We start from the raw sequence: 23,127 nt of genomic DNA, 5'->3' as shown, positions 1-23,127 counted from the left end.
GTGTCCTGAAGTGCAGGAAGGCCTTGCATATAAAGCACGCGCCCCAGGTAGGCCCGACCTCCAGCGCTGCTGGCAGTGGGGTTGGTGTGGGTGAACGAACCAACACTATATATGAAATAACAAGTCTTTACGGGGCGCCTGGGTGGCTCAGTTGGTTGAGCATCTGACTTCAACTCAGGTCATGATCTCGTGCTCTGGGACTATGAGCCCCACATCAGGCTCTGTGCTGACAGCTCAGAGCCCGGATGGAGCTGCTTCTGATTCTGGGTCTCCCTCTCTCTCTGCCCCTCTCTCACTCATACTGTGTCTCTCAAAAGTGAATGTTAAAACATTTTTTTAAAAAGTCTTTAAACAGCAACACACTGGCAACAGGTTTATGTGTTGATTGGTCCATGGAAGTGTTTTGACTGGAGGCTCACAGGAACTTACTCTTCTATTTCCTCTAGGAACAATGGTTCAGGACTTGCAGCAACTTTACAAAAGTACAATGAAAAACAAGAGCTGAGGGTAACTTCTCCCTCTCCTCAGAACCTTTAGGACTGGTATTTTTAATGCCAGTTTCACTCAGTAATTGAGCACCTCTGAGGTGCAGGTGCTGGGGAGATAGTAGGAATGAAGGAAGCTCCTTTCTCTCCCCAGGCTTACTGTGTAGCCTGGCTGGGGGACAGGGAGAGAATATATACAATACATAAATGTCAGGCGATGGAAAAGGCTATAAAGAAACTTTCAGTCAGGGAAGACTTCTCTGCTAAGGTGATATTTGCACAGACAGCAAAGAAAATGTGCACAGGAAGAGGGAAGATTTAGTACAAAAGCCTGACAGAAGTGTGTGTTTATGGAACAGCAACATGGCCAGCAGGACGGGTGGCAAGTGAGCAGGGGGAGGACTGAGAAGATGAGGACGGAAAGGGACCCACATAAGAAGCCAGGTCAAGTGGAGGGGCGCCTGGGTGGCGCAGTCGGTTAAGCGTCCGACTTCAGCCAGGTCACGATCTCGCGGTCCAGGAGTTCGAGCCCCGCATCAGGCTCTGGGCTGATGGCTCAGAGCCTGGAGGCTGTTTCCGATTCTGTGTCTCCCTCTCTCTCTGCCCCTCCCCCATTCATGCTCTGTCTCTCTCTGTCCCAAAAATAAATAAACGTTGAAAAAAAAAAATTAAAAAAAAAAAAAAAAGAAGCCAGGTCAAGTGGAGCTCTAAAAGGCAGTGCCTCACAGACTTTACACAGCATTTGCACCATGAGCATCTTCAAGATTGTGACTGAGGAAGTCTGGGCTGGGGTCTGAGATACTGCATCCTAACAAGCTCACAGCTGAGGCCATGGCTATTGGCCCACTGACCCTACGGTGAGAAGCAAGACTGGAGGTCACACTAAGGCCTTGGCTTTTAATCTGAGATGGGAGTGATAGGACCCTATTTTATACTAATGTCCTGTAAACTTGGGCTTACTTACTAACAGTTCTGTTCCACTGATTTTTTCTTTTTCTGTGCCTATACCATATATTAAGACTGTAGACTGATAGTATATTGGGTACCCTGAATGTGCAAGTCTTCTATCATTACATTTTTAAGCAGGCTTCACGCCCAGCACAGAGCCCAATGTGGGGCTTGAACTCACGACCCTGAGATGAAGACCTGAGCTGAGATCAAGAGTCAGGCGCTTAAGCAACTGAGTCACCCAGGTGCCCCAATTACGTTTTTTTCTCATTTTCTTATTCTCCTCTTGGCTACTTTTACATGTACATGCAGATACTTTAGAACTGTTTTGACAGATTTTAATCAAAAAGCTGTTGGTAATTGGAGGGAGACTGTGCCATAGTAGGACTTGCTTAAAAAGTACTGCTGATTTGTTGAACTGTTGAATCAAGAATGATCTGGTATACACACATATCACTCAGCCATCAAAAGAAATGCGATCTTGCCATTTGCAACAACATGGATGGACCTAGAGAGATTAAGTGAAATAATTCAGAAAAAGAAATATACCATAGAATTTCACTTATATATGAAATCTAAAAAACAAAACAAATGAACAAAACAGAAATAAACGCAGAGATACAGGAAACAAACTGGTGGTTACGAGGGGCAGGGGCGGTGGGGGGGGGGAGCAGGGGAGGGGCAAAAAAAAAGGGATTAAGCGGTACAAACTTCCAATTACAAAATAAATGAGCCACGGGGATGTAATCCACAGCCTGGGGAGTGGAGTCAAGAATACTGTAATAACTTTATATGGCGACAGTTGGTAATGACACTTTTCATGGGAATCATCTGGTAATGTATGAACATATACTGACTATGATGTACACCTAATATTCATATGATATTGACTGTAAATTATACCTCAGCAAAAAAAAGATTGATTTCTTCACAAAAGACAAACTTCTTACTAAGCTTGTCTTAAAATGTTTTGCTTTTGTTCTTGCTGCTGTGAATGAAGGTTTTTTTCTTCTGTCCTTATATTTACTGACTAGTTATTGTTGGTGTCTAAAATATTATTTTATTCACATAAAACTTCAGTAAACTAGGTACCTCTGTGAACTCCGCATGTTTCCATCAGTGTCTCCCTGAGGCTCTGGGGATTTCCAGATACATACAATAACGTAAAATCATCACATGGCCTCTTTCTTACCAACGTTTAGATCTCTTACTCCATCCTTTTGTCCAATTACACTGTATTATTAGATAACAATGGCTATTTTGAGTTTTTCCCAATACTGATGGGAATGCCTCTGGGAGTTTATTATTAAGCATATATGGACTGCCGGCTAGGCGGTGTTCACACATACAGATATACAACACATACATCCCTCACCTTGAGCTTATTTACCACGCCAGGCCCCATTTTTCTCAATAGAAAAAAAAAGATGTGATATGGTTGCTCTGAAATTTAAATGAGCTAATATAGAACACTTGGAATGGTGTCAGGCACATAGTAAGCATTCAGCAAGTGTGAGCTATATGCAATTCTTTGTTTATATACAACTATACATACACACATCACACTACATAGAGCCTTTGAAAAATCACTTATGGAAATACATTTTCCTCCTACATGAAAGATACGGAGAAAAAAATCAGGAATGTGGATTGCATTAATATGTTAAAGTGATCATACTGTTTTCTTTGGCTTACTAACATTATGAATTATATTAATAGATTGTCTAATATAGAAACACAATTACATTTTGTGGATTATATATGCTTACATTTCCCCAAGAATTTGTGAATCAAATATAAGATTGTGTTGTCACTTTCCTTAATGTATTTGCTTTGCCATATTTGGGCACAATTTTGCTGTTAGCAAAGGGATACGGTCAGTGTACCAGAGAGTGCCTGACTAGACTGGGTGGGCCATGCTTTCCGATAGAGGAACCACTATTTCTACAGGTCTGGTTTAGTGCTATTCTGAACCACGTCCCTGAACCTTGACTATAAATTCCAGGGCAGAGTTTGTTCCACCATAGGGTCCAAAGAAAAAGAGGCTGACCTCCTAATTTAGGAATATAAAAACCAACACCATACCATGCCCTCTTCCAACAACTGAGTAACCTGGACAAGTTATTTAATTGCTCTCAGTTTCACTAACCAGAAAATGGGGACAATACCACCAACAGCACAGGGTTGTTATACAGATTAAATGAGTTAATACACTTAGTTTAGTTTAGTTCCAAACATTTAGTTTGGAAAAGCCAAACATACCCAAGCTTTTCGTAAGAAAAGCTGAAGATTGAAGGGTCATGATATCTCGGCCAGTGAAAATAATTACAAGATGCTGAGGGAAAGCCAAAAGGGAACATGATGATAAAGGTGGTTGGGAGCCAGTGATTCAGAAGAAAAACACTGGCATGAAGGTGGGCAGGAGTAAACGGATGAGGGAGAAAATGGAAGCATAATTAGAAGAAAGTAATGAGAGGCACCTGAAAGGAAACAAGGATTTTTTTTTTTTCTTGTAGAAAATAAGAAAACATTTCCTTCAGTTTAACAATTTAGATGGTGGGGTGTGAAATAAATGGCTCTAGACGAGGCGATCCCCTCCCACCTCTCTCATAATTTCATTAACATTTTAATTTCCTAAAAGTTCCACAGAACTTTCCTAAAGTAATAAATTGCTTCACTTTTCAGAGTTAGCTTTCTCCTAAGACCTCGAAGTTATTAACTATTGAACAATTAAAGCTGTGATAATTTTTCCCTTAAATAATTGCTATTGAACAAAATCTTTTATGAAAAGAAAGAATTCCTATGACTGAGGGATTTTATCGATAGTAACATCATTAATTATGGAGCACCTCGGTTCTTAGGGCATTTTTATGGAAGTTAGGTAGCTGATCACATTTCATTTATACATTTAAGAAGTAATGCTCTGATGAAAGGCGGGGAACTAGCATCGTCCGTGAGCACCCAACCACACTGCATGAGAGCTTAAATCTGGGTTCCAGGAGTCCACGTGCTCACTCAGCAAGTGTGTATTTAAAACCCACTGTGACAAAGGGATAATGCTGAGCGAAGACGAGAGACGATATAAACATGGATACAAGTGCTCCCTAAGGGATATAAAGGTGTACTAGGGAGACCCGATAAATGACCATCTGTGTAGTAGAGGGTATGTCAAAATTAATGCTATTAACACATAAGGGTACAAGAGACAAGGACATTGGCTATGATTTGAGCAGGTTCTGAGAGGTGAGTACAGACAGATGGTGCTGTCAGTCCCACCCAGACTATGGTGTATGTGTCTGTGGCTGGGGGGAAGGTGGTGAGCGAGGTAAGGTGGGAGGAGAAGGGATTTTTGCCCAGAGAACAGGATCGAAGGCCCAGAGATGTGACAGATAATAAAATATGCAGAACACTGTGTGATTCATACTGCTGTTTGATTAATTCTACTGCCGTAGAAGAGGCTAGAAAGAGGCCATACTAGAGTTTCAACTTTGGTACTGGGAAACTATTGAAGGTTTTTTTTTTTAAACAGTGATGATGGTAGGGAATACAGGCAGTAATGTCTATGACATGGGCGACAGCAACATTTTCCTACATGTATCTCCTCAGTCAAGGGAAATAAAAGTAAAAGTAAACTATAGGGACAAGATTAAAATAAAAAGCTTCTGCACAGTGAAGGAAGCAAAACTAAAAGACAACCTACTGAATGGGAGAAGATATTTGCAAATGACATATCTGATAAAGGGTTAGTATCCAAAATATGTGAAGAACTTATACAACTCAATACCCAGAAACCAAATAATCCAATTTAAAAAGTGGGCAGAAGACCTGAATAGGTATTTCTCCAAATCAAATAAGACATCCAGATGGCCAACGGACATATGAAAAGATGCTCAACATCACTCATCGACAGGGAAATACAAATCAAAACCACAGTGAGATACGACCTCACACCTGTCAGAATGGCTAAAATGAAAAACATACGAAACAGCAAATGTTGACGACGATGTGGAGAAAAAGGAACCCTCATGTACTGATGGTGGGAATGTAAGCTGGTACAGCCACCATGGAAAACAAATGGAGGTTCCCCAAAAAGTTAAAGCAGAGCTACCCTATGACCCACTAATTTCATTAGTGGGTATTTCCCCACCCCCCCCAAAAATGGAAAGAGCCCAAGTGTCCACTTACTGATGAATAAATATGTCTACCCCCCCCCCCACACACACACACTGGAGTATCAGTCATGAAAAAGAATATCTAGCCATTTGCAACAACATGGATGGAGCTGGAGAGTAAAATACTAAACAAAATAAGTTAGTCAGAGAAAGACCAGTACCATGTGACGTCACTCATATGTGGAATTTAAGAAACAAAACAAATGGGGGTGTCTGGGTGGTTCAGTTGCCCGAGTGTCTGACTTCAGCTCAGGTCATGATCTCATAGCCAATGGGTTTGAGCCCCGCACTGGGCTCTGTGCTGACAGCTCAGAGCCTGGAGCCTGCTTCAGATTCTGTGTCTCCCTCTCTCTCTGCCCCTCCCCTGCTCATTCTCTCTCTCTGTCAAAAAATAAACATTAAAAAATGTTTTTAATTAAAAAAAAAAAGAAACAAAACAAATGAACAAAGGAAAAATAAGAGACAAACCAAGCAAAAGACTCTTAACTACAGATAACAAACTGATGATTACCACATTGGAGGTAGATGGGGGTGTATGTGGGGGGGGGGGGATATGTGAAGGGGATTAAGGAGGCACTTGTGACAAGCACTGGGTGATGTATGGAAGTGTTGAATCATCACTATATTCTACACCTGAAATGAATACTACATGGCATGTTAACTATATGGGAATTAAAAATTTTTAAAAGGGACTGGTCTATTTCTTCCCACGATTTAGAAAGGTAATGGGGAGCCCCTGAAGGTTTCTGACAACGGGAATGATGTGTTTCTAACTACATTTTAGGATCACTCCAGCTGCATTGGTTTTGAGGGGGGTAAAAGAAACTCAAAGACGACGTGTCAGGGAGGTATTATAATGGGCCAAGCAAATGGTGACAGGTATCTAAAGCTACACAGGAAAAAAGAAAAGAAACAAACAGGATATATTATCTCAATTAGAGCCATTGGGTCTAGACCAAGAAGAAGTAAAATATTAAAAAATTGAGGGCAGCGAATGACACACATCCCCTGCAAAAAGGCTGAGGACACTGGGTTAAGGCGGTTAGCGGCCTCACAGGGAGCTACTCCAGGGCGACGGAGAGAGGGGTGGACGGCAGGTGCTTTTTCCGAGCGTGCCAGACCTCCCCTTCGCGGGCTAATGAAGTCTACAGATCGCTTTTCAAAGAAGTGCTGGTAAATACGTAAAATAAAAACATACATCCCAAAGAACAAGATGCAGCAGCAGACCTGACACGGACCGAGATTTTGCAGCTAACAGTGAAAAAGGCATTTTAGAGAATCTACCTCAACTGAAACAGAGAGGGACACGTTTGCAATTTCTACGGGTGACAAAGTCAGGTAGGCTGTTCTTGATACCGGGTTTACTGCTTACATTCACCATCGGGGGAAACGCTGAATATCAGGAATATAGGAGATCCAGGAACACAAAGACGTAAACTTCCTCCCGCCCAACATGACAAAAGGCGCGTGTTCTGCCCATGGGTCCCCCGGGGAACCGCAGGCCACAGGTTACAACTCCCAGCCACAGAGTGTGTGAAGAGGAAAGGACAGCACATGTATCCTTTTGAGAAGTTTGGCGGCAGGCAAGGAATCAGACGCAGAAAGAGACTGTGGGGGGCATGTTGGAGAAGGATGAGGTTTCTCCTCTTTAAGAAGCGCAAGGCAGGAGAATGAAGTCAGTGGGGCAGAGAGAGAAAGGGTGCGCACATCTGTGTATGAGTGAATGAGAACAACTACAAGCCTGTTAATGTTACCCCAACCCTCGGGCTGTCCCTGCTTCTGTGCGACCAAGGGGGCCAGGACTGCCAGGGGGCGAGAGAAAAAGCCTCTCCCGGCAAGAAACTCAGGAGCAGGGGCTTGTTTTTTGTTGCTCTCCTGCCTCCTTTTCTAACACATCTTCCACCTTCTTGAGCAGCCCTCACCATACCTGGGGCTTAATGCTGCGCCTACAGACTCCCTATGTTGCTGCTTCAGTCCCTCCCCCACCCAAACCCCAAACTCGCAAAGACAGACCACTGGGGGCGCTGGGAGGCTTGTGTAATTCAAGAAGTCATCACACATCGACGTGAGAAGGATTCTGGAGGACGGGGTGAAAGGACAGCTCATTAGAGCAAATGACTACTTAGATGGGGAAGCTGATGAAAGCCGGTGAAACGTGACAGCATGAGCACACTGTGGGTCCTCGGCCCCCCTACCCTGCCCCCGCACCTCACCTCCTCCCTGCTCACGTGTGCACGCATTTGCACAGAGAACGGAGGGTGCAGGGAGGGCAGGGTCAGCTTATCCCGTTCCTCACTCTTCCAAGAGACTCCTAACCCATTTGGTTTGGTAAACAAAAAGCTACATTACTGGGAAGCAAAGATTTGGCAAGTGTACAAATTAATCAGTCTTGTGAACTAGTATTTCTAAAATAAGTAACTCATCTTTTTATCTCATCTTCCAGTTTGGATTATTTCTGTAGAGATAATACACACAAAATCGAGTCCGAGGCTAGCACACGGTGACAAGAAAAATTATTTCGATCAAACGTGAATCCACGTTGAACTGTCCTGCTTGGATTAGGTGCTGATCATCGAAGAGGTACCCAATCTACTGAAATGCACAAAGAATCTAAGCGCTCATTTGCTACCAAGGTGGGTAATAAACACTGCTGATCTACCTGTTATTCGCAGGAGCGTTCGGGCCCAACACTCAGCACCCAGCAGCACACTTGCCAAACTGGCATTCTGGCTGCTGGCTGTCACCCAGGAGCTCCAAAGTGCTTTCTTCACCTGCCCCGGCTTCCCTCAGGTGCTCTCGAGGCACAGGGTGGTCTCCAGGCCGAGCTGCAGCTGCCAGCATGGCACGTGCTTGCCCACCGCCCAGGCCGGCAGGAAAACTGCCTCCCTGGACCAAAGTCGCAGCATCAATTCTGCGAGATTTCTCCTAACAAGCAGATTCCTGGTGTTTCTCCCAAATCATACTTTAAACGGCTACCTGCACTCTGAGTCTAGGGTCTGTCTCGGTACAGAAAATCTGTGTCATCTGTGGACGGGGTACGGGCATTAGCAGGCTCTGGTTCCCAGCTCGCGATCTTTCTCCAAAAGGGGAAGAGCGCGGACGTGTGGGGACCAATCAGCAGCTCTCCCCCCAATGCAAGCAGACGACCTCAGAGCACACTGGACAGAGGGAGCTTACTGGGAAATAAAAAGGCAGTAATTTGAAGCACTTGGTTCTCCTTCAGAAACAGAGTAATTTGTTAATTTTCTCACAGGAGCCACTAGAATTGCCACCACTCCCCACCTTCAAGAATGTGAAAAAATTCTGCCATTCCTCTTGGCCAGTTTATCCAGCCATCCATACACAGGTCAGGAAAGAACAGTTCATTTTTATTTCCAAAGCTTTACAGTCTTGAGGGGGGCAGTGGGGAGGATTCGGAAGACGCTCCCTGTCATACCGTTAAATCAGTGAAGAGCACAGGGAGGACCATGGAGAAGCCACAGGTGCTCGCTCAGCTCCTACCCCCAGAACATCCTAGAAAGCACAAAGGAAGGGTCGGTACCAGGGCCAAGAAGTGTGGAGATATAGGAGGAGAGGAGCTCCCCTTAAGCAACTCAAACACTTTTAAAACCAACTGTGAAAACAGCTTATTTTGGAAGTTAAGACACAAAGATGACAGAAAGCCCCCCAAATGCAAAATGTTAGATTTACTTCTCTTATCCACAGGCCTTAAATGATGATGAGGGCGTTAACCTCCCTCCCAGGTGTATTCGTATTTAAGCCATAACAATGATGGTAACAATGACCCTTATCTCAAGTACTCACAGAGTAATTCGCCACGGGCTGCCTGACTTCAAAGTTAAGATACAGACAGCCATGGACACTAGCCTACCTTCTTCAAGGCATTTAGTAAAAACCCAAGCCTAGACAATGGAAGTACACTCTGACCATGATACACAGACAGGAGTTAGCAGCAGAGTGCCAAAAACAGATTTTAAAAACCACCGATCTATAAATTAGAAGTCTCTTCCAAATAACTCTGTAGTTAAAGAAATTAAAAAAAAAAATTACAATCTATGGGATGTGGCCAGAATGAAACTCAAAGAAAATTTAATTGTTTTTAATAGAAGACAAGAAATAAAGGAATTAAAAATTTAAACTGGAAAGATTAAAATGAGCAAGCGAACCAAATAAAGTTGAACAAAGGAATAAAATTAAAAGCACAAAGAAATTAGGAAGCAAAAAGGAAAAAGCAGAACCGGTTAAGGAGGAGTGGTTCTGAATGCACGAATGAATGACAACCCCCCGAAACTGTGACCAAGAGGTGGGGAGTTCTGCAGATAGGGAATGTTACACACATCATGTTCACGGAGATGGAAAGGATTCGTCCCAGAAATCTTCACGCCAATCAATTAAGAATCCATCATTAAAGCTGACTTAAGAAAAGGTTACGAGTGTCAATAACCGTGGAAGTAATACAACCTTGTGAAAGATTTATACCCTCGACTCCATTCCTGGTGAAGGCTGCTGAGCCTACAGGTTCCATGGGTGTGTTCCAGCAAAACCTCAAAACATCCAGCTTCACTTAGATTATTTGAGGGCACTGGACACCATGGAGAGCATGTGACTGGTTTAAAAGTCTAATATAATGCTGGTGACAAAACCTAACAAAAATAGCACAGAAACTAACCAAATATATGCATAATCTTACTTCTATCCATAGAAGTTCTACATATAAAGTGAATTGCATAGCATATTCAAACTGTCACAACACACATTACCCGGGTAGACTTTATTCTATGATAATAGATATTTCTAATATTGAACAACCTTGTTAATTCAATTCCTTACGTGTATGGATTAAAGGCTCATGCGCCGGCTTGGTTGTGGAAGAGGAAGGAGGGACCTGGGCAATCAAGGGCTTGGTAGATTTTTGGTTTGAGCAGCTGAGAAGAAGGTAATGAAGGACACTCAAGCGGGGAAGGCTTGGAAAGAGACAGATTTGGAAGGGTAGAAATTGTTGTAGATGATTTTCATTTCAGATACCAATAGCTATCCAAAGGGAGCTGTGTCCAGGCAGCTGCCTAAGAGGGAGATAAAGTTGGTCATCCCTGGCATATTGACGGGGTTTTAAACCGTAATGATGGATACATGGAAGAATGTAGAAAAAAGAAGAGACTCAAGGACCAAAACTTCAGTAACCTCATGATGGAAAGATACTACCTAGATTTGTGAATACCGTATTTTCATTGTAGCACATATTGCCATACTTAGTCATCTCTGTAAACATGCTCAGTTAGGACTTCAGTATAAAATCTAATAAAACCTCATGAGATCACGAGGTAGTTCTCCTGCTAACTTCTGAAAATGTCAGTGTAGTGGCACTGTCAGCTTGGGGGATTTAGAAATTACTTGAATCTTTCCGGAGGGGAAGAAGTTTTCAAGTAGTGTTCTAAAAGAGGCCTCAGAGGCTCAATAACGAGGACGCTGGGACCCTGATCCTGAGACTTCATTTGAATAAAAGGTTCTATTCCAGGGGCAAAACTGTTTCATTTACTCAAATATGATTTCATTTCATTCAAATATGATACAACAATGGACAATAGTGAAAACAAGAGTAGGTCTTGAAGGGTGTATCAATGAGACACAGATCGAATCATTAAGTACGTTGAAAGCAGTGATATTTCAAACTTATTGAAATTGAAGATATATTTAAATTGATTGATTGCATGTTCCATAAAAAAAGAGAATACGAATTAAACACTGAAAATATATTTTTGAAGATGTGCCTAGTAGATACTTAAGGATTTAGTAACTTAAGGGAATCCTCCCATAACATATAAATCTATTTTCAAGTTTCTCACATTTGACTTTTATGGTTATTTGCAGGAATATGTGTATATATTCCTACCTATCTATGAAAGCAACAGCCACTGACATTTAGTAAGTGAAATACCAGAGAAGACGTCACATTAAAATCAGAAATAAGCCCAAGTCATCAACAAATGCCTACTATTCATCAACACTGTTATCTAAATTCAACCAACACAATATAAGAAGAAAACGTAGAATTGAAGGATTGAAAAAAAATTGTTATTATTGTTATCACCATTACCTATTCTGAAAAATCAAGAGACTCAGACTGAAAAGGTGTTGGAACTAAGTCCTACAATTTAAGAGTACACATAAAAGAGTTCAGTAAGGTAGCTAGATGGTTATTTAAAAATGAGTAACTTTTCCTTTATACCAGCTATGACTAGGTATAAAATATAGGCATACCAAATTATAAAATATAATGATGGGCAATCTCATTTATAATAAATAACGACAGCTAAAATCTCTCAAGGACATACGCTTCAATACACATCATCTGTTAATCTCCACAACCACACTATTATAGGACAGTACCATGAGTGTAGGTACTACTATCACAAATTTACAGAGGGAAAAAACCCCCAAAAACTGAGGCTTTGGGAAATAAAAAAATTGTTCAAGATCACATAGCCAGTAAGTGTCAGAAAAGGAATTCAAACTCAGTCCCTCTGTCTCCAAAGAATGAGCTGCTTAACACCATCATGCCCATTCTTCTCTCTCAAATGAGCAAAGCTAGCCTATGTGGGGAAATAGTAACAGGTACAAAGAATGGACAGACACACCGCCAGTAAGAATATAAAATGGTGCAATTTTCACGACACATCTAGGAATTTGTAAGGAACAGAATCAGGGGCGTCTGGGTGGCTCAGTTGGTTCAGCACCTGACTTCGGCTCAGGTCTTGATCTCTTAGTTCACAAGCTCGAGCCCCGCGTCGGGCTCTGTGCTGACAGCTTAGAGCCTGGAGCCTGCTTCGGATTCTGCGTCTCCCTTGCTCTCCGCCCCTACCCCGCTAGCTCTCTCTCTCTCTCTCTCTCTCTCTCTCTCTCTCTGTCTCTCTCAACACAAGCAATGTGTTTATATGGGCTAAAAGTTTAAAAATGGCAACACTGATACCAAAATGATCTCTGGGTGAGAATCACAGATGATTTTCAGCATCATTTTAGATCTTTTTTCTGTATTCTAAAAATGTGATAAAGTGAAGGTGTTAAGGAAACTCAAAATTTAATTTTAAAAGATAAAGTGAGGTATCAAAATAATAGAAATGCAGTTTAGAAAATATTTCCGCTACCTCAGAGTGTTTCTTCCTATGCACTATATTGCCAATTTTAACATACTTTTATGCCCATGACTTTTATGCTACTTAAGGTACTTTTCTCTCTTAGCAAAAACAGGAATACTTGCTTTATCAACATAGATAATTTACTGCACGTTTTAAGCCTTTTAAGTCTGTACTAATCATTTAAAATTATAGCAAAATTCCAGAAGTTATCTAATATAGAAGATCGCCACATCAGTGAGGCAATTAACAAAAATGACAATTCAAAGGTAGAACAAAAATGTCTAAGTCAACAACAAGCAGAAAGCCTCAATTACATGGGGAACTTGTTCCCTGTAAGCACACGATAAAAATGAGCTAGAAAGTAAAAGCCAAGATGTGAAACAGACTAAGTCACAGAATAAGGATAAAATAAACCCACATAATTTTGAATAGTAAATGAGGACAGATGACGAAGAACAAAGAACAAAAACTAATTTTAGCTTCACCCTAAAAAACATGAAGTAATAGATTTGAAAGCCCTTCGGAAAATCTATAATACAAACTGACATATTAAAAGCAGTAACGGCAAACTCAATTTTATAGGCTTTTCCTACCTGGGAATCCCAACCACTCAGGACATGATTAAGAGCCTGTGAATAAGGAGACAGAAAAACAAAACAAACCAAATCTCTGTCCAATCAAATCAACGGATACAGCTAAAGCATTTTCTAATAATCCCGAGTGCCTGGCACACTTCTGTGCTCATGATCTTGATTCAGTAAAAACAACTCTGCGAAGTACACAGTGTCTGATAGCTGAGAAAAGTCAAAGGGAAACTGAGGCTTGCCTAAGGTCATGGTCTGGGAAGGGCAGAGCTGAGATGCAATTCTGAGGTCCCACCTGCTTTCTCTGTGCAGCATAAGCCTTCAGTTGTCCAACCCGGCTTAGTGGGAGGGAGGGAGGGACAGTGTCAGCAAGGAACAGATAACATCAAGAAGACCAAAGAATTCGCTGATATAAATCAGTATACATCATGAGGTCCTGCTGCCCCCGCCATTTAAAAAACAAACAAACAAACAAAAAAGGCATGAACAAGTATTGCCATTTACTTTAGGATAAACCAGAAATCTCCATAACCTTGGCCAAGTTATAAGCATCTCTGGACATCAGTTCCATTACCTAGCAGATAGGCAAAACAACCACAGTATAAACCTAACAGAACTGTGTGAAACTAACTCAGATAATGTAAGTAAAGTGCTTAATACAGGTGCCTGGCACAGAGTTAGTGCCCAATAAATGTTAGCTATTATTAGATTTCACAGTAAGTGAAATTATAAGCTGCATATTATTTGAAGGTAGAAAACTATCATGTCTGCATACAAAATCTTCCACTTAAAACAGTTTAAACATTTCACTCTTCGAAGACTTTAAGAATAAACGTTTTACACAAGTCAGTTTTATAATATCCTTCCCCTGCTAAGTGGGGTAGATAAGGTTAATTATATTCTTAGAAGGCAAACCTGTATGGCCCCTCAAGAAATCTCATCATTCATTCTAAGTTAATTTTTACAGTTTGGGCACCAATTCTCTTATTTGCTCTGAATCAATTATTGTGACCATCTCTTCACCATCCACAGGCTTTTGTTCATCCCACCCACATTAGCAGGTTCATTTTAAGTGCTATGTGGCCCTTCAATAACAACACATTCATGAAATATCTACTAGGTGCCAAGCGTTGTATCAGAGTTGGGTTAGAACAATGTAGACCACAGAGTCCTAGCCCTCAGGGAACCTAAAACAAGATAAAAAATCATATGCACATATAAGGTACTGTTATCAACATTTTGTATTATCAGTATATCATTATGACAAATCTATGCTCTAGGTAGTATTTTCTGTTTGCAGATGAAGAGTAGAGGTGCAAAAAGCAGAAAAGAAAGAAGTAAACAGTTAAACATAGACAAATATTCAAAGATTAGGGAGGAATATGTAATATTTTGAAAACACAGGGGAGCAAGCAAATAATTTTGCCCAAAACTGGGAGATTATGGAACGCTTGTGTTTCTACTTAAAAACCCAAGTAAAAACTCTGTAAAGTATACCTATGGGAATAAAAAATAGAGGATTCATCCAAATATTTACATTAGTTATTTCTGGGTAAGGAGATTCCAGGTGGCTTTCATTCTCTCTTTGCTTTTTCTTAACCAACTTGTAGTACTTAAACAATTTAAAATATAAGGCGAAAAAAAAAGCCAGCATTAAAATTAGGTATCAATGCTCATCTAGCAAACTGTCAAAAATTTTATTAAAAAAATTTTTTTAATGTTTATTTATTTTTGAGAGACAAGGGCGTACACACACACACACACACACACACACACACACACACACACAGTGTGAGCGGGGGAGGGGTAGAGAGAGAGGGAGACAGAATCCGAAGCAGGCTCCAGGCTCTGAGCTGTCAGCACAGAGTCTGATGCAGGGCTCGAACTCACCAACAGTGAGATCATGACCTGAGCCGAAGATGGACGCTGGAGCCACCCAGGCGCCCCAAAAAGTCCATAGCGCATTCAAACATGATGAAATCAAATCTTTCTCTCCTCTCTCTCTGTTACCAGGTATACGTATCCATTCAACTTTTCTGGAAAGCTTTCTGGCCATCAAAAACCTTAAAGCTTGTTGTGTTTGAGCATTACTTCTACGACTCCTAAGGACCCAGGTGCAGAAAACATTTCATTGGGATGTTCAGCTAAAGCATAATGATATTAAAATATTGGGGGAAAAACATGTGTAACTCACACAGAATAAGGATTAAATGACATGTTCTTAGCAAGAAAATGTTTGAAATACTTCGAATATCCTGAGAAAATCCTTAGTGTATGCTACCTGGGGATGGGAAGGTGGGGGGCAAAGCTCTATCATTCTACCTGCACAAGAAAAAGACCTCTAGAACCAAACTTTTTAGAAACCAAGCTTTTTAGAACCAAACTTCCAAGAAAGAGGATTCCATCACATTGTTTAAATCTCACACTACCAAATTTATTAACACACATTAGGTTACAGAGCCCTAAATATTTGTTTAAAGCAGGGGGTTGTAAACCTGACCAACCTGGAACCCTGGCTCTGCCATTATTAACTGTGAGACCTCCGTAAGTTATTTTACCACATTGTGGTTTGTTTTCTTCATCAGGGGAGGAAAGAAAAAGAGGCCATAAATACTTTTTCAAGGGCAGTGCAGTATAACATACATGGACAGCACCTGGAACGATGATTGGCACAATTAAGTGTTACCTACTGTCATCAGCCTTAAAAATACAACAAAGCAAACCAAATGAGATCTAAGCAGAGGCCTCGACAGCGAGCCAGGAGCCGAAGAAAAGGTAATGTTCCAGGCAAACGGGACAATGTTCCAGACAAACAGGACAACCTTGGGATGTTCTGCTTATTCCCTATCCACCCTTAAGGAGTAGGTAATTACCTTGAAGGCAGAACACTTTGACTTTTCAGACATCTGCTTGTGGGCTCGTTCACTGAGCCTATGAATCGCTGTCAGTGTTGTGATGTAAAACCACATACACTAGGCTTTACGGGGGGGGGGTTATTTTTACAATCCTTTGCTGGTACACAGCAAAGTTAAAGAGAGAAATGCGTCGTAGTGTTTTTAGCAAGCTCTGGGTCATAGAGGTTTAAAAAACTGTTTACGTTTGTCTACATTTTCTGAGTCTTTTACCAAGAAGCATGTGACGTTACTCTAGCCAGAAAAAAGTGTTGTAAACGTCAGTAAAAATCACTACTCATAAAAACCTTTGTGGTTTCTGCCAAAAGATGCTCCTTCTGGTGGGACTACATTTCTGTTGAAATGTTCCCCATGTCAGACTAAAACTGTCTTCAGGTTTGTCTTCTTAGGGACCTTAAGCAATCTGCTGAAAAGACACGGTCCTTGCCTCCAAACTATTTCGGCCAGACGGGATTTCATATTGTCCACACCCGGGAATACTTGGCAGAGAGTAAGTTGGTGTATGTCTTCTCATCTTCCAGACCCATCAGTGCTAATGATCATGCATCTCTTAATTTTCAAACGATGTGTGTCTACATATGTACACACGATGACACGTCTTAGGGAACAAAGTAAAAACAGGATCACAGGGAGACAGAACTGCCCAAGGGGTAAGGGGATGGGTTTCAGAGTCAGGCAGCAAAGGTTCCGGCTCCCTTCTGCAACTTTCTACCCGTGTGACTCGAAGCTATTTGAACGCTGTGTCTGTCTGGGTTTCCTCATCTATAGAATGAGGACCAGAAGAGCAGTGTGTAAGCATGGGGTCGGGCACATCGGCACACAATACATAACAGCTGTTATGTCAGCTACAAAAACCACAGCAAGGATGGAGAACTGGTGTCTCCAGATCACAGATCTGAAAGCTACCTTTATGCCATAAAGCACCAGATGTGACAGACAGGGCCCACATTTCCCAGGCCACCTCATTTAAATAGCTCAATTGCCCTATAAAGTCTCTTCCCCAAGACACTGGAGATATATTCTGGGATGAAATACATAAAAAAAAAATTCAATTGTTCATCATTTCTCCAAACTACGAACAGCAGCAATTATAACAGGTCTTCTGGTGGACCTTAAAATTCAAGTTTTGTAAAAATCAGGGTATTTCAGACGTTGTAAGTCCACGAGGCATGTGGGCACCTCCGAGACACAAGATTTCTTATGACGTTTGGTAGACTGGAGATCAAACCCCAGCATCTCAGGATTCTAAATTTGGTTTCACTTGGGTTTGCATTTGGAAACCTGACTTAATACATTTTTTTGTTATTCACTGACCTTATTTACTATTTCTCTGTCCAGTAAAAGCTATACCCGGAAACCGTGTTTGCCACTCAGTGCTCCTATTGGCCCATCCACGCCCCGCCTTCCTTGCCTCACAGTATTCGCTTGGAAGGGACTCTTAACCCGCTCTACCAGCTTGAATCTTACTTTGGAGACCTGGCCAACAGCCTTTCCCACTACAATACCTGCATTTCCTATTCTTCGTTTGCCCCCTTAGTCCATTTCATCCAGCACCGTGTTCTAGCTGTTCCTAATCTGTCTTCTTCTAGAGGTCAGGGGCCTTATACAGCACCTAGATCAACACTAAATTAATTATCTGCTGAGGGAATAAAAGTTTACTGGTGCCCAGGGAGCAGTAACTGGAGACTGGTTTACAATCCTACATTCTAACACTAACAGGATTTAAAAAAAAAAAAAAATCTACTTAATATCTTATGTTTGTTTCTTTAAAATCGCTATCCCATCAGAATGAGAGAATTCTTCTAAATTTACGCACAAAAACAGTGAAAAGCCCAGAAAGTATAAAAACTTACAAGAGGGTACAGAAAAGGAATTGAAAGCTATAAAATGATAGCAACACTTTTACGTCTGTTACGGTAATTAAAATTAATGTAAAAGCCATTGTGGTCTGCTAGAATGAAGACAAGGTAACTCAGGTGCAGAATGAGGAAAATACTTCAAAAATAGAATTTCCATGAAGCACCTGGGGTCCAATTTGGCAGATATAACCCGTGAAACCTAGCTCCCGGAGAAGCCAGTAATATAAAATAGGTTATTTTTATTAGTCTGATAATTACAACAAATACTTAATAAAAGGAAGTGACTAATAAAAACTCCCATCAACAATACAAACATTCCACGCTTCTGTTTCCTATTCTTTAATATTTTCCACTGTTAATCAACTAGTTTCATTAGATGTTCATTATCAAAGGGAGATTTAAATTCAACGGCCTTTTTGGTGTCGTTTGGTTAAAAAGTTTATTTTACTTTGTTTGTAATGTTCCAGTACTTTAGTGATGGCCAGAGGCCCGAGGTTGAATTTCACAGTACTTGGAAAGTAAAACCCACTCTTTAAGTAAAAATGCTCAAACTCAAAACGTTTGGATTCTAGATTTCAAAACGTTTCAAATTCTAGATTTCAGTTACTAGATCATTCCGATATTTAAGAGTATCTTCAAAGAGACAGGTATAGATAACGTAAAATAAGAACGCCAAATTGGAAGCACACAGGTGAACAGAGAGGTAAAATAGTAAGATAATTTTACAAATATTTGGCGAAGCTATGTTTATAGTCCGGTAACACCAAGATGAAGAAACTGCCATTAAAATTAACTTAAATGTGAGTGTTTAAATACATGTAAGTCATACCTTCTACAACCTAAACAAACTTCTACAACCTAAACATATGTAGACTTAAATACATATCTATCTCTATAGATACCTCCTATCTATCTCTATAGATACCTCTATCTATCTATAGAGATAGATACGGGTAGAACGCTGTATTGCTGACTTCTTGTGGTTCTTGGAAAGCCCAAAAAGTGTTTGAGGCATACCCACTGTTTCCCGTTTAGAAGATGCACTGGAAAAACTCAACGAGGAAATGAGTCAAGAATTGATGAATTTTACCAAATTTCTAAATATACTAGCCCAAGTGTCTCTGTAACTATTCCAAGATGGTTAAAAAAAAAGGAAAGAAAAGAAAAGAACGAAAAGAAAAAAGAAATCTGAATCAATAAGCGTCTCACCGGCCTGGGGGATACTCCAACCCAGCCTTGCAACCAATAGGAAAACTTTGACTAAATCTGGATTCAGATTTCATCTCTTTATCACAAAGCACGGAGCACAAACCAGTATTGTTAACGGTTACCCAAATGGCAAGACTCCCAGTTAGAGTAATCGGTACTTGGAAGCTCAGGCTGCTTCTGAACGGGTTGAAGGGGTGAAAGGGGAGGCAGTTTAGGGAAGGAAAGCGGGGATCCTTTCTCCGAGTTCGGCGTGGAACAGGGCTGTGTCGGGGGTTGAAGGTGGGAAGCAGCGGCCCGTCTAAAATGAACGCGAGGTGAAAACCGGGGTGCGCCCCGGGGCCGAGGGGTGAGGGGCGCGGGGCGCAGGAGGGACGGGGACGCCGGAGGGGTTTCCGCCGGGGCCGCGTCACGCAAGCTAAGGGCTGGGGCTGGATCCGAGGTGCCGGGGGACGCCTCACCCCGCGAGCGCGCGGCGCCCAGAGCCGCAGGGGCAGCGCCGTGGGTCCGTTTCCGTCCGGAGCGCCCGGGCTCGCCTCCATCTTCGGCGGCCGAGCCCCGCGGCGGGCGGGCGGGAGTGGACCGCTGCCCTAGGCCGCGGGGCCCGGGTCTCCGGCCTCACCCGGCCCGAGGTGCCGGCGAGGACGGCTCCGGCCGCGGGGACGGCGGGCCGGGCTCTCCGCTCGGCCCCACCCGAGCTTGCGGGAGCCGCGGGCGCTCAGTCCGGTCCCCCCCCCACCCCCTCCCCGCCTCACTCCCCGTCCTCCGGGCGGGGGGGGGGGGGCAGACCCGCCCGGGCCTGGAGCTCGCCCGGCGCCGCCGCTCCGGCCTCTCCGCCCGGCGCCCGGGCGCGGCCTCCCGGCGCGCCGCCCTCCCCTCGCGCGGCTCCCGCAGGGCCCCTCCGGCCGCTGTCCGCCCCCTCCCCCGCCGCCGGGGGGACAAACCTGGCGGCCGCAGCCCGGCATGGCCGACGCCGCGAGGAAGCGGCGCGCCGGCGGCGGGGCCCGCAAGCGACGGCGGCCGGCCCCGGCCCTCCCCGCGCCGAGCCGCGCCCGCCCGCGCGCCCTCGCTCTCTCCCTCCCCGCGGACCGCGGCCCCGGCGCCCCCTCCCCCGGGCTTGCACAACTTGCGCCCCGGCCGCGCGCGCACGCGGAATTGTTGCTCAACCTACTTGCGGTCTCTTCTCCGCGGCCATCACGACATGCCCTGGAAGCCGGGGCGGCCCCGGGGCCCTCCGGCGGCCGGCCGCCTCTCGCCTCCGCCCTGGGCCGCCGCGGCCGCCGCTAGGGCGCGGGGCGAGCGGGAGGCTCCCCCATGCCGCCCGCCCGGCCGGCCGGCCGCGCGCCGGGGCCTCGGCTCGCCCGCCGCCCGCGCCGCTGCTCCGCGGGCGAGAGCGAAGCCGGCTCTCCCGCCTGCCGCCTCGCTCCTCGGCCGCCCGCCCGCCCGCAGCCGCAGCCGCCGCCGCCGCCGCCGCCGCGCCGCTTCCTCCTCCCCTTCCCTCTTTTCCTTCTCCTTCGCCTCCTCTGGAGCCGAGGTTGGCAAACCAGCACCTGCTGCTGGAGATCACCGAGAACTGAAACAGGAAACCCCGAGCCAAGGGGAAAACCCGGGAGGCGTGGAGAGGGGTGAGGGGAGCCACGGGAACCTGTCGGGCTCCACCGAGCCCGCCTGGCCTCCTCCCCTCGCACCCCTGCCCTCCCCCGGCCCGGCCCGGGGGTCCTGGCCTCCTCTCCCGGCCCGCCCCCCAGCCCCGTCCCGGAGGGCGCCTCTCTGCTCGGCGACACCTCGTCCTCGCAGCAATAAGGCGGCCCATTCATTCCCTGGGCGGGCAGGGAAACCGACAGGCTGCCTACTTAGGGCGAGTTGCCCGTGCTCCTCTGCTTATTATCAATATTCTGTAACGAGGAACAACCACACCCGCGTTAGCAAGACCAATAAGGGAACTTACACAAATGAAGCTGTTGGGATTTCACCCAGGGGAAGGACTTCTCTCGGCAAGGAAACTGGCCTTATTGGAAATGGCAGTGTGTCAAAATCGAGGTTAAACCCGGGATAAATCCAGATCTCCCGCTGGAGGTTGGGAGGAGACGGACAGCCCTGTGCGCTGAGTTGCGAGAGTGAAGAGCGCTGAGAGCAGAGAGCCTTTTTTTCTCTCCTGTCAGTAGTCCAACCGCCGGCACAATTTAGGTCAACATTTCAATAATGTTCAAATAATCGTATTCGCCTGCCTGTGGAATTCTCAGCGGCTGCCCCACTCCTAGCCTTGGGCCGGATGAATCCGCCTTGGGAGTGAAAGGGAAGGGAATTTATGTGGCTTGTGTCCCTACCATGCGCCACAGACTGGGTAGCCCGCTTTAAGTGCATTGTCTCATGTGTGTGTCACCACAGCCACGTGAGCTAGGTGTTATTATCCCCTTTATCCCTCAGAAAATTGAGGTTAGAAAAATTTGCTGAAACGACACGGTTTGAACAGGAAGGATATACAGGCCTGTCTGCGGCCGAAGCACATCCTTGTTTCACTGGACCATCATGCCTTTGATGATGAGACTTTTCACCTTTAATGAAATTCTCTCTTGTCTCTCTGAATTGTTTTCAATAGAGCATATGTGATTTAAGCCGGGATCTGCTGACTTTGCTTGGGTTACTTAATGGTAGTGACATCCATACCGCTTATTGGGGCTATAACTTTATAGTTCCCAGTTCTTAAAAAAAAAAAATCTGCCTCTATGGCTCCGTCGAGCAGTACAGGTGTCCCCACTTATTTGGCCAACATTTGTAGCCCTTTAGCTATTGATGACGGGGTCCCAGCTGACAGCATCCTGCTGGCTGGTGCCCATGGACATCCTGGTAACTGTAAGACGGAAGGTACACCTTGCTGAGCCTGCTTTCCGCTCCAGCAGGCCGGGCTTGGGGCCTATTAAAGGAAATAGCAGACGGGTAGGCTTCTTCTGGGACACAAGAGCTCTCTGGTCCACGTGTCTAGTATCACCTTTAAGACCCTCAGCCTGTCTGGCGCCCTGATCTCTGCAGCCCGGTCCGTTTTGATTGGCAAGCAGGGAGGGATGCTCTGGGAAATCATCCCCTGTTCGCTGAGCCAAACCCTCAGAAGTCTCTTGTGCAGTATCGGGGAGCGGCGGGGACCTAAAAAGAGGCTGGCTGGCTGACAATAAGTGACAGCATCTGTGGCATGATTTTAGTGATGCCAGGAGTTCCCCTACTCCACAATATATCACCCACACAGTCTTAGTTCCCTCATTGACTCAACTGAATTCCATTCAGTATTGATTAAGCATAGTTACAGACCAGGGCACTATATTAGGTAGTCTGGAGCTAAGAGACATGAATAATTATTGCAACTGCCAACATTTGTGAATGCTTACCATTCTAGGGACTTGGCATGTGTTGTCTCCTACTAGGCACACAAAACCCCTGTGAGGAAGTAAGTATCATTATTTCCATTTCACAGATGAGAAAACTGAGACCAAGATCACAGTCAGTAACAGTGCACGGGTGGGAGCACAGTCTCCCTCTGGAATCAGGACCCACTGCGAGAACACGATATGGTAACTGCCCTTAGTTACCTCACGACGCAGCTGGGGAAATAAAAACACATGAAAGTTCAAAGAAGACAAGAGAATTTATAAGTGTTTAGTGTGTGTCATGGGTCATAAATCCAATGACATTTCAGACCAAAGAAGGGTTGCCTTCAGTTGGAGCAGCTGAGAAGACTGGCATAGAAGAAGAGCCTGGGCTTCAAAAAGACAAGACAACGAAGCTGGATAATGATGAGGAATAGTATTTTGATAAACAGAGCAGATGGGGAAAGGC

General features: G+C 44.3%; 1 protein-coding gene across 2 annotated transcripts in view; it reads right to left on the bottom strand.

The window, feature by feature from the left end:
- ZC3H12C (zinc finger CCCH-type containing 12C) overlaps positions 1-20,630 on the bottom strand; it is an 83,691-nt gene extending 63,061 nt beyond the window's left edge. The window contains exon 1 of one of the 2 annotated variants that reach the window (XM_043579273.1): positions 20,471-20,630. In XM_043579273.1, coding sequence (XP_043435208.1) covers positions 20,471-20,494 — 24 coding nt within the window. In that variant the 5' untranslated portion in view covers positions 20,495-20,630. Of the gene's footprint in view, positions 1-20,243; positions 20,392-20,470 lie in introns of those variants that run through there. The other variant, XM_043579274.1, reaches the window with a different exon arrangement.
- Between the last annotated feature and the right edge of the window lie 2,497 nt (positions 20,631-23,127).

The sequence above is a fragment of the Prionailurus bengalensis genome, chromosome D1 (genome assembly GCF_016509475.1).
Source record: "Prionailurus bengalensis isolate Pbe53 chromosome D1, Fcat_Pben_1.1_paternal_pri, whole genome shotgun sequence".
Taxonomy (NCBI): Eukaryota; Metazoa; Chordata; class Mammalia; order Carnivora; family Felidae; genus Prionailurus; species Prionailurus bengalensis.
Note: the sequence above shows the minus strand (reverse complement) of the source record. Positions and strands in the feature narration are given on the sequence as shown.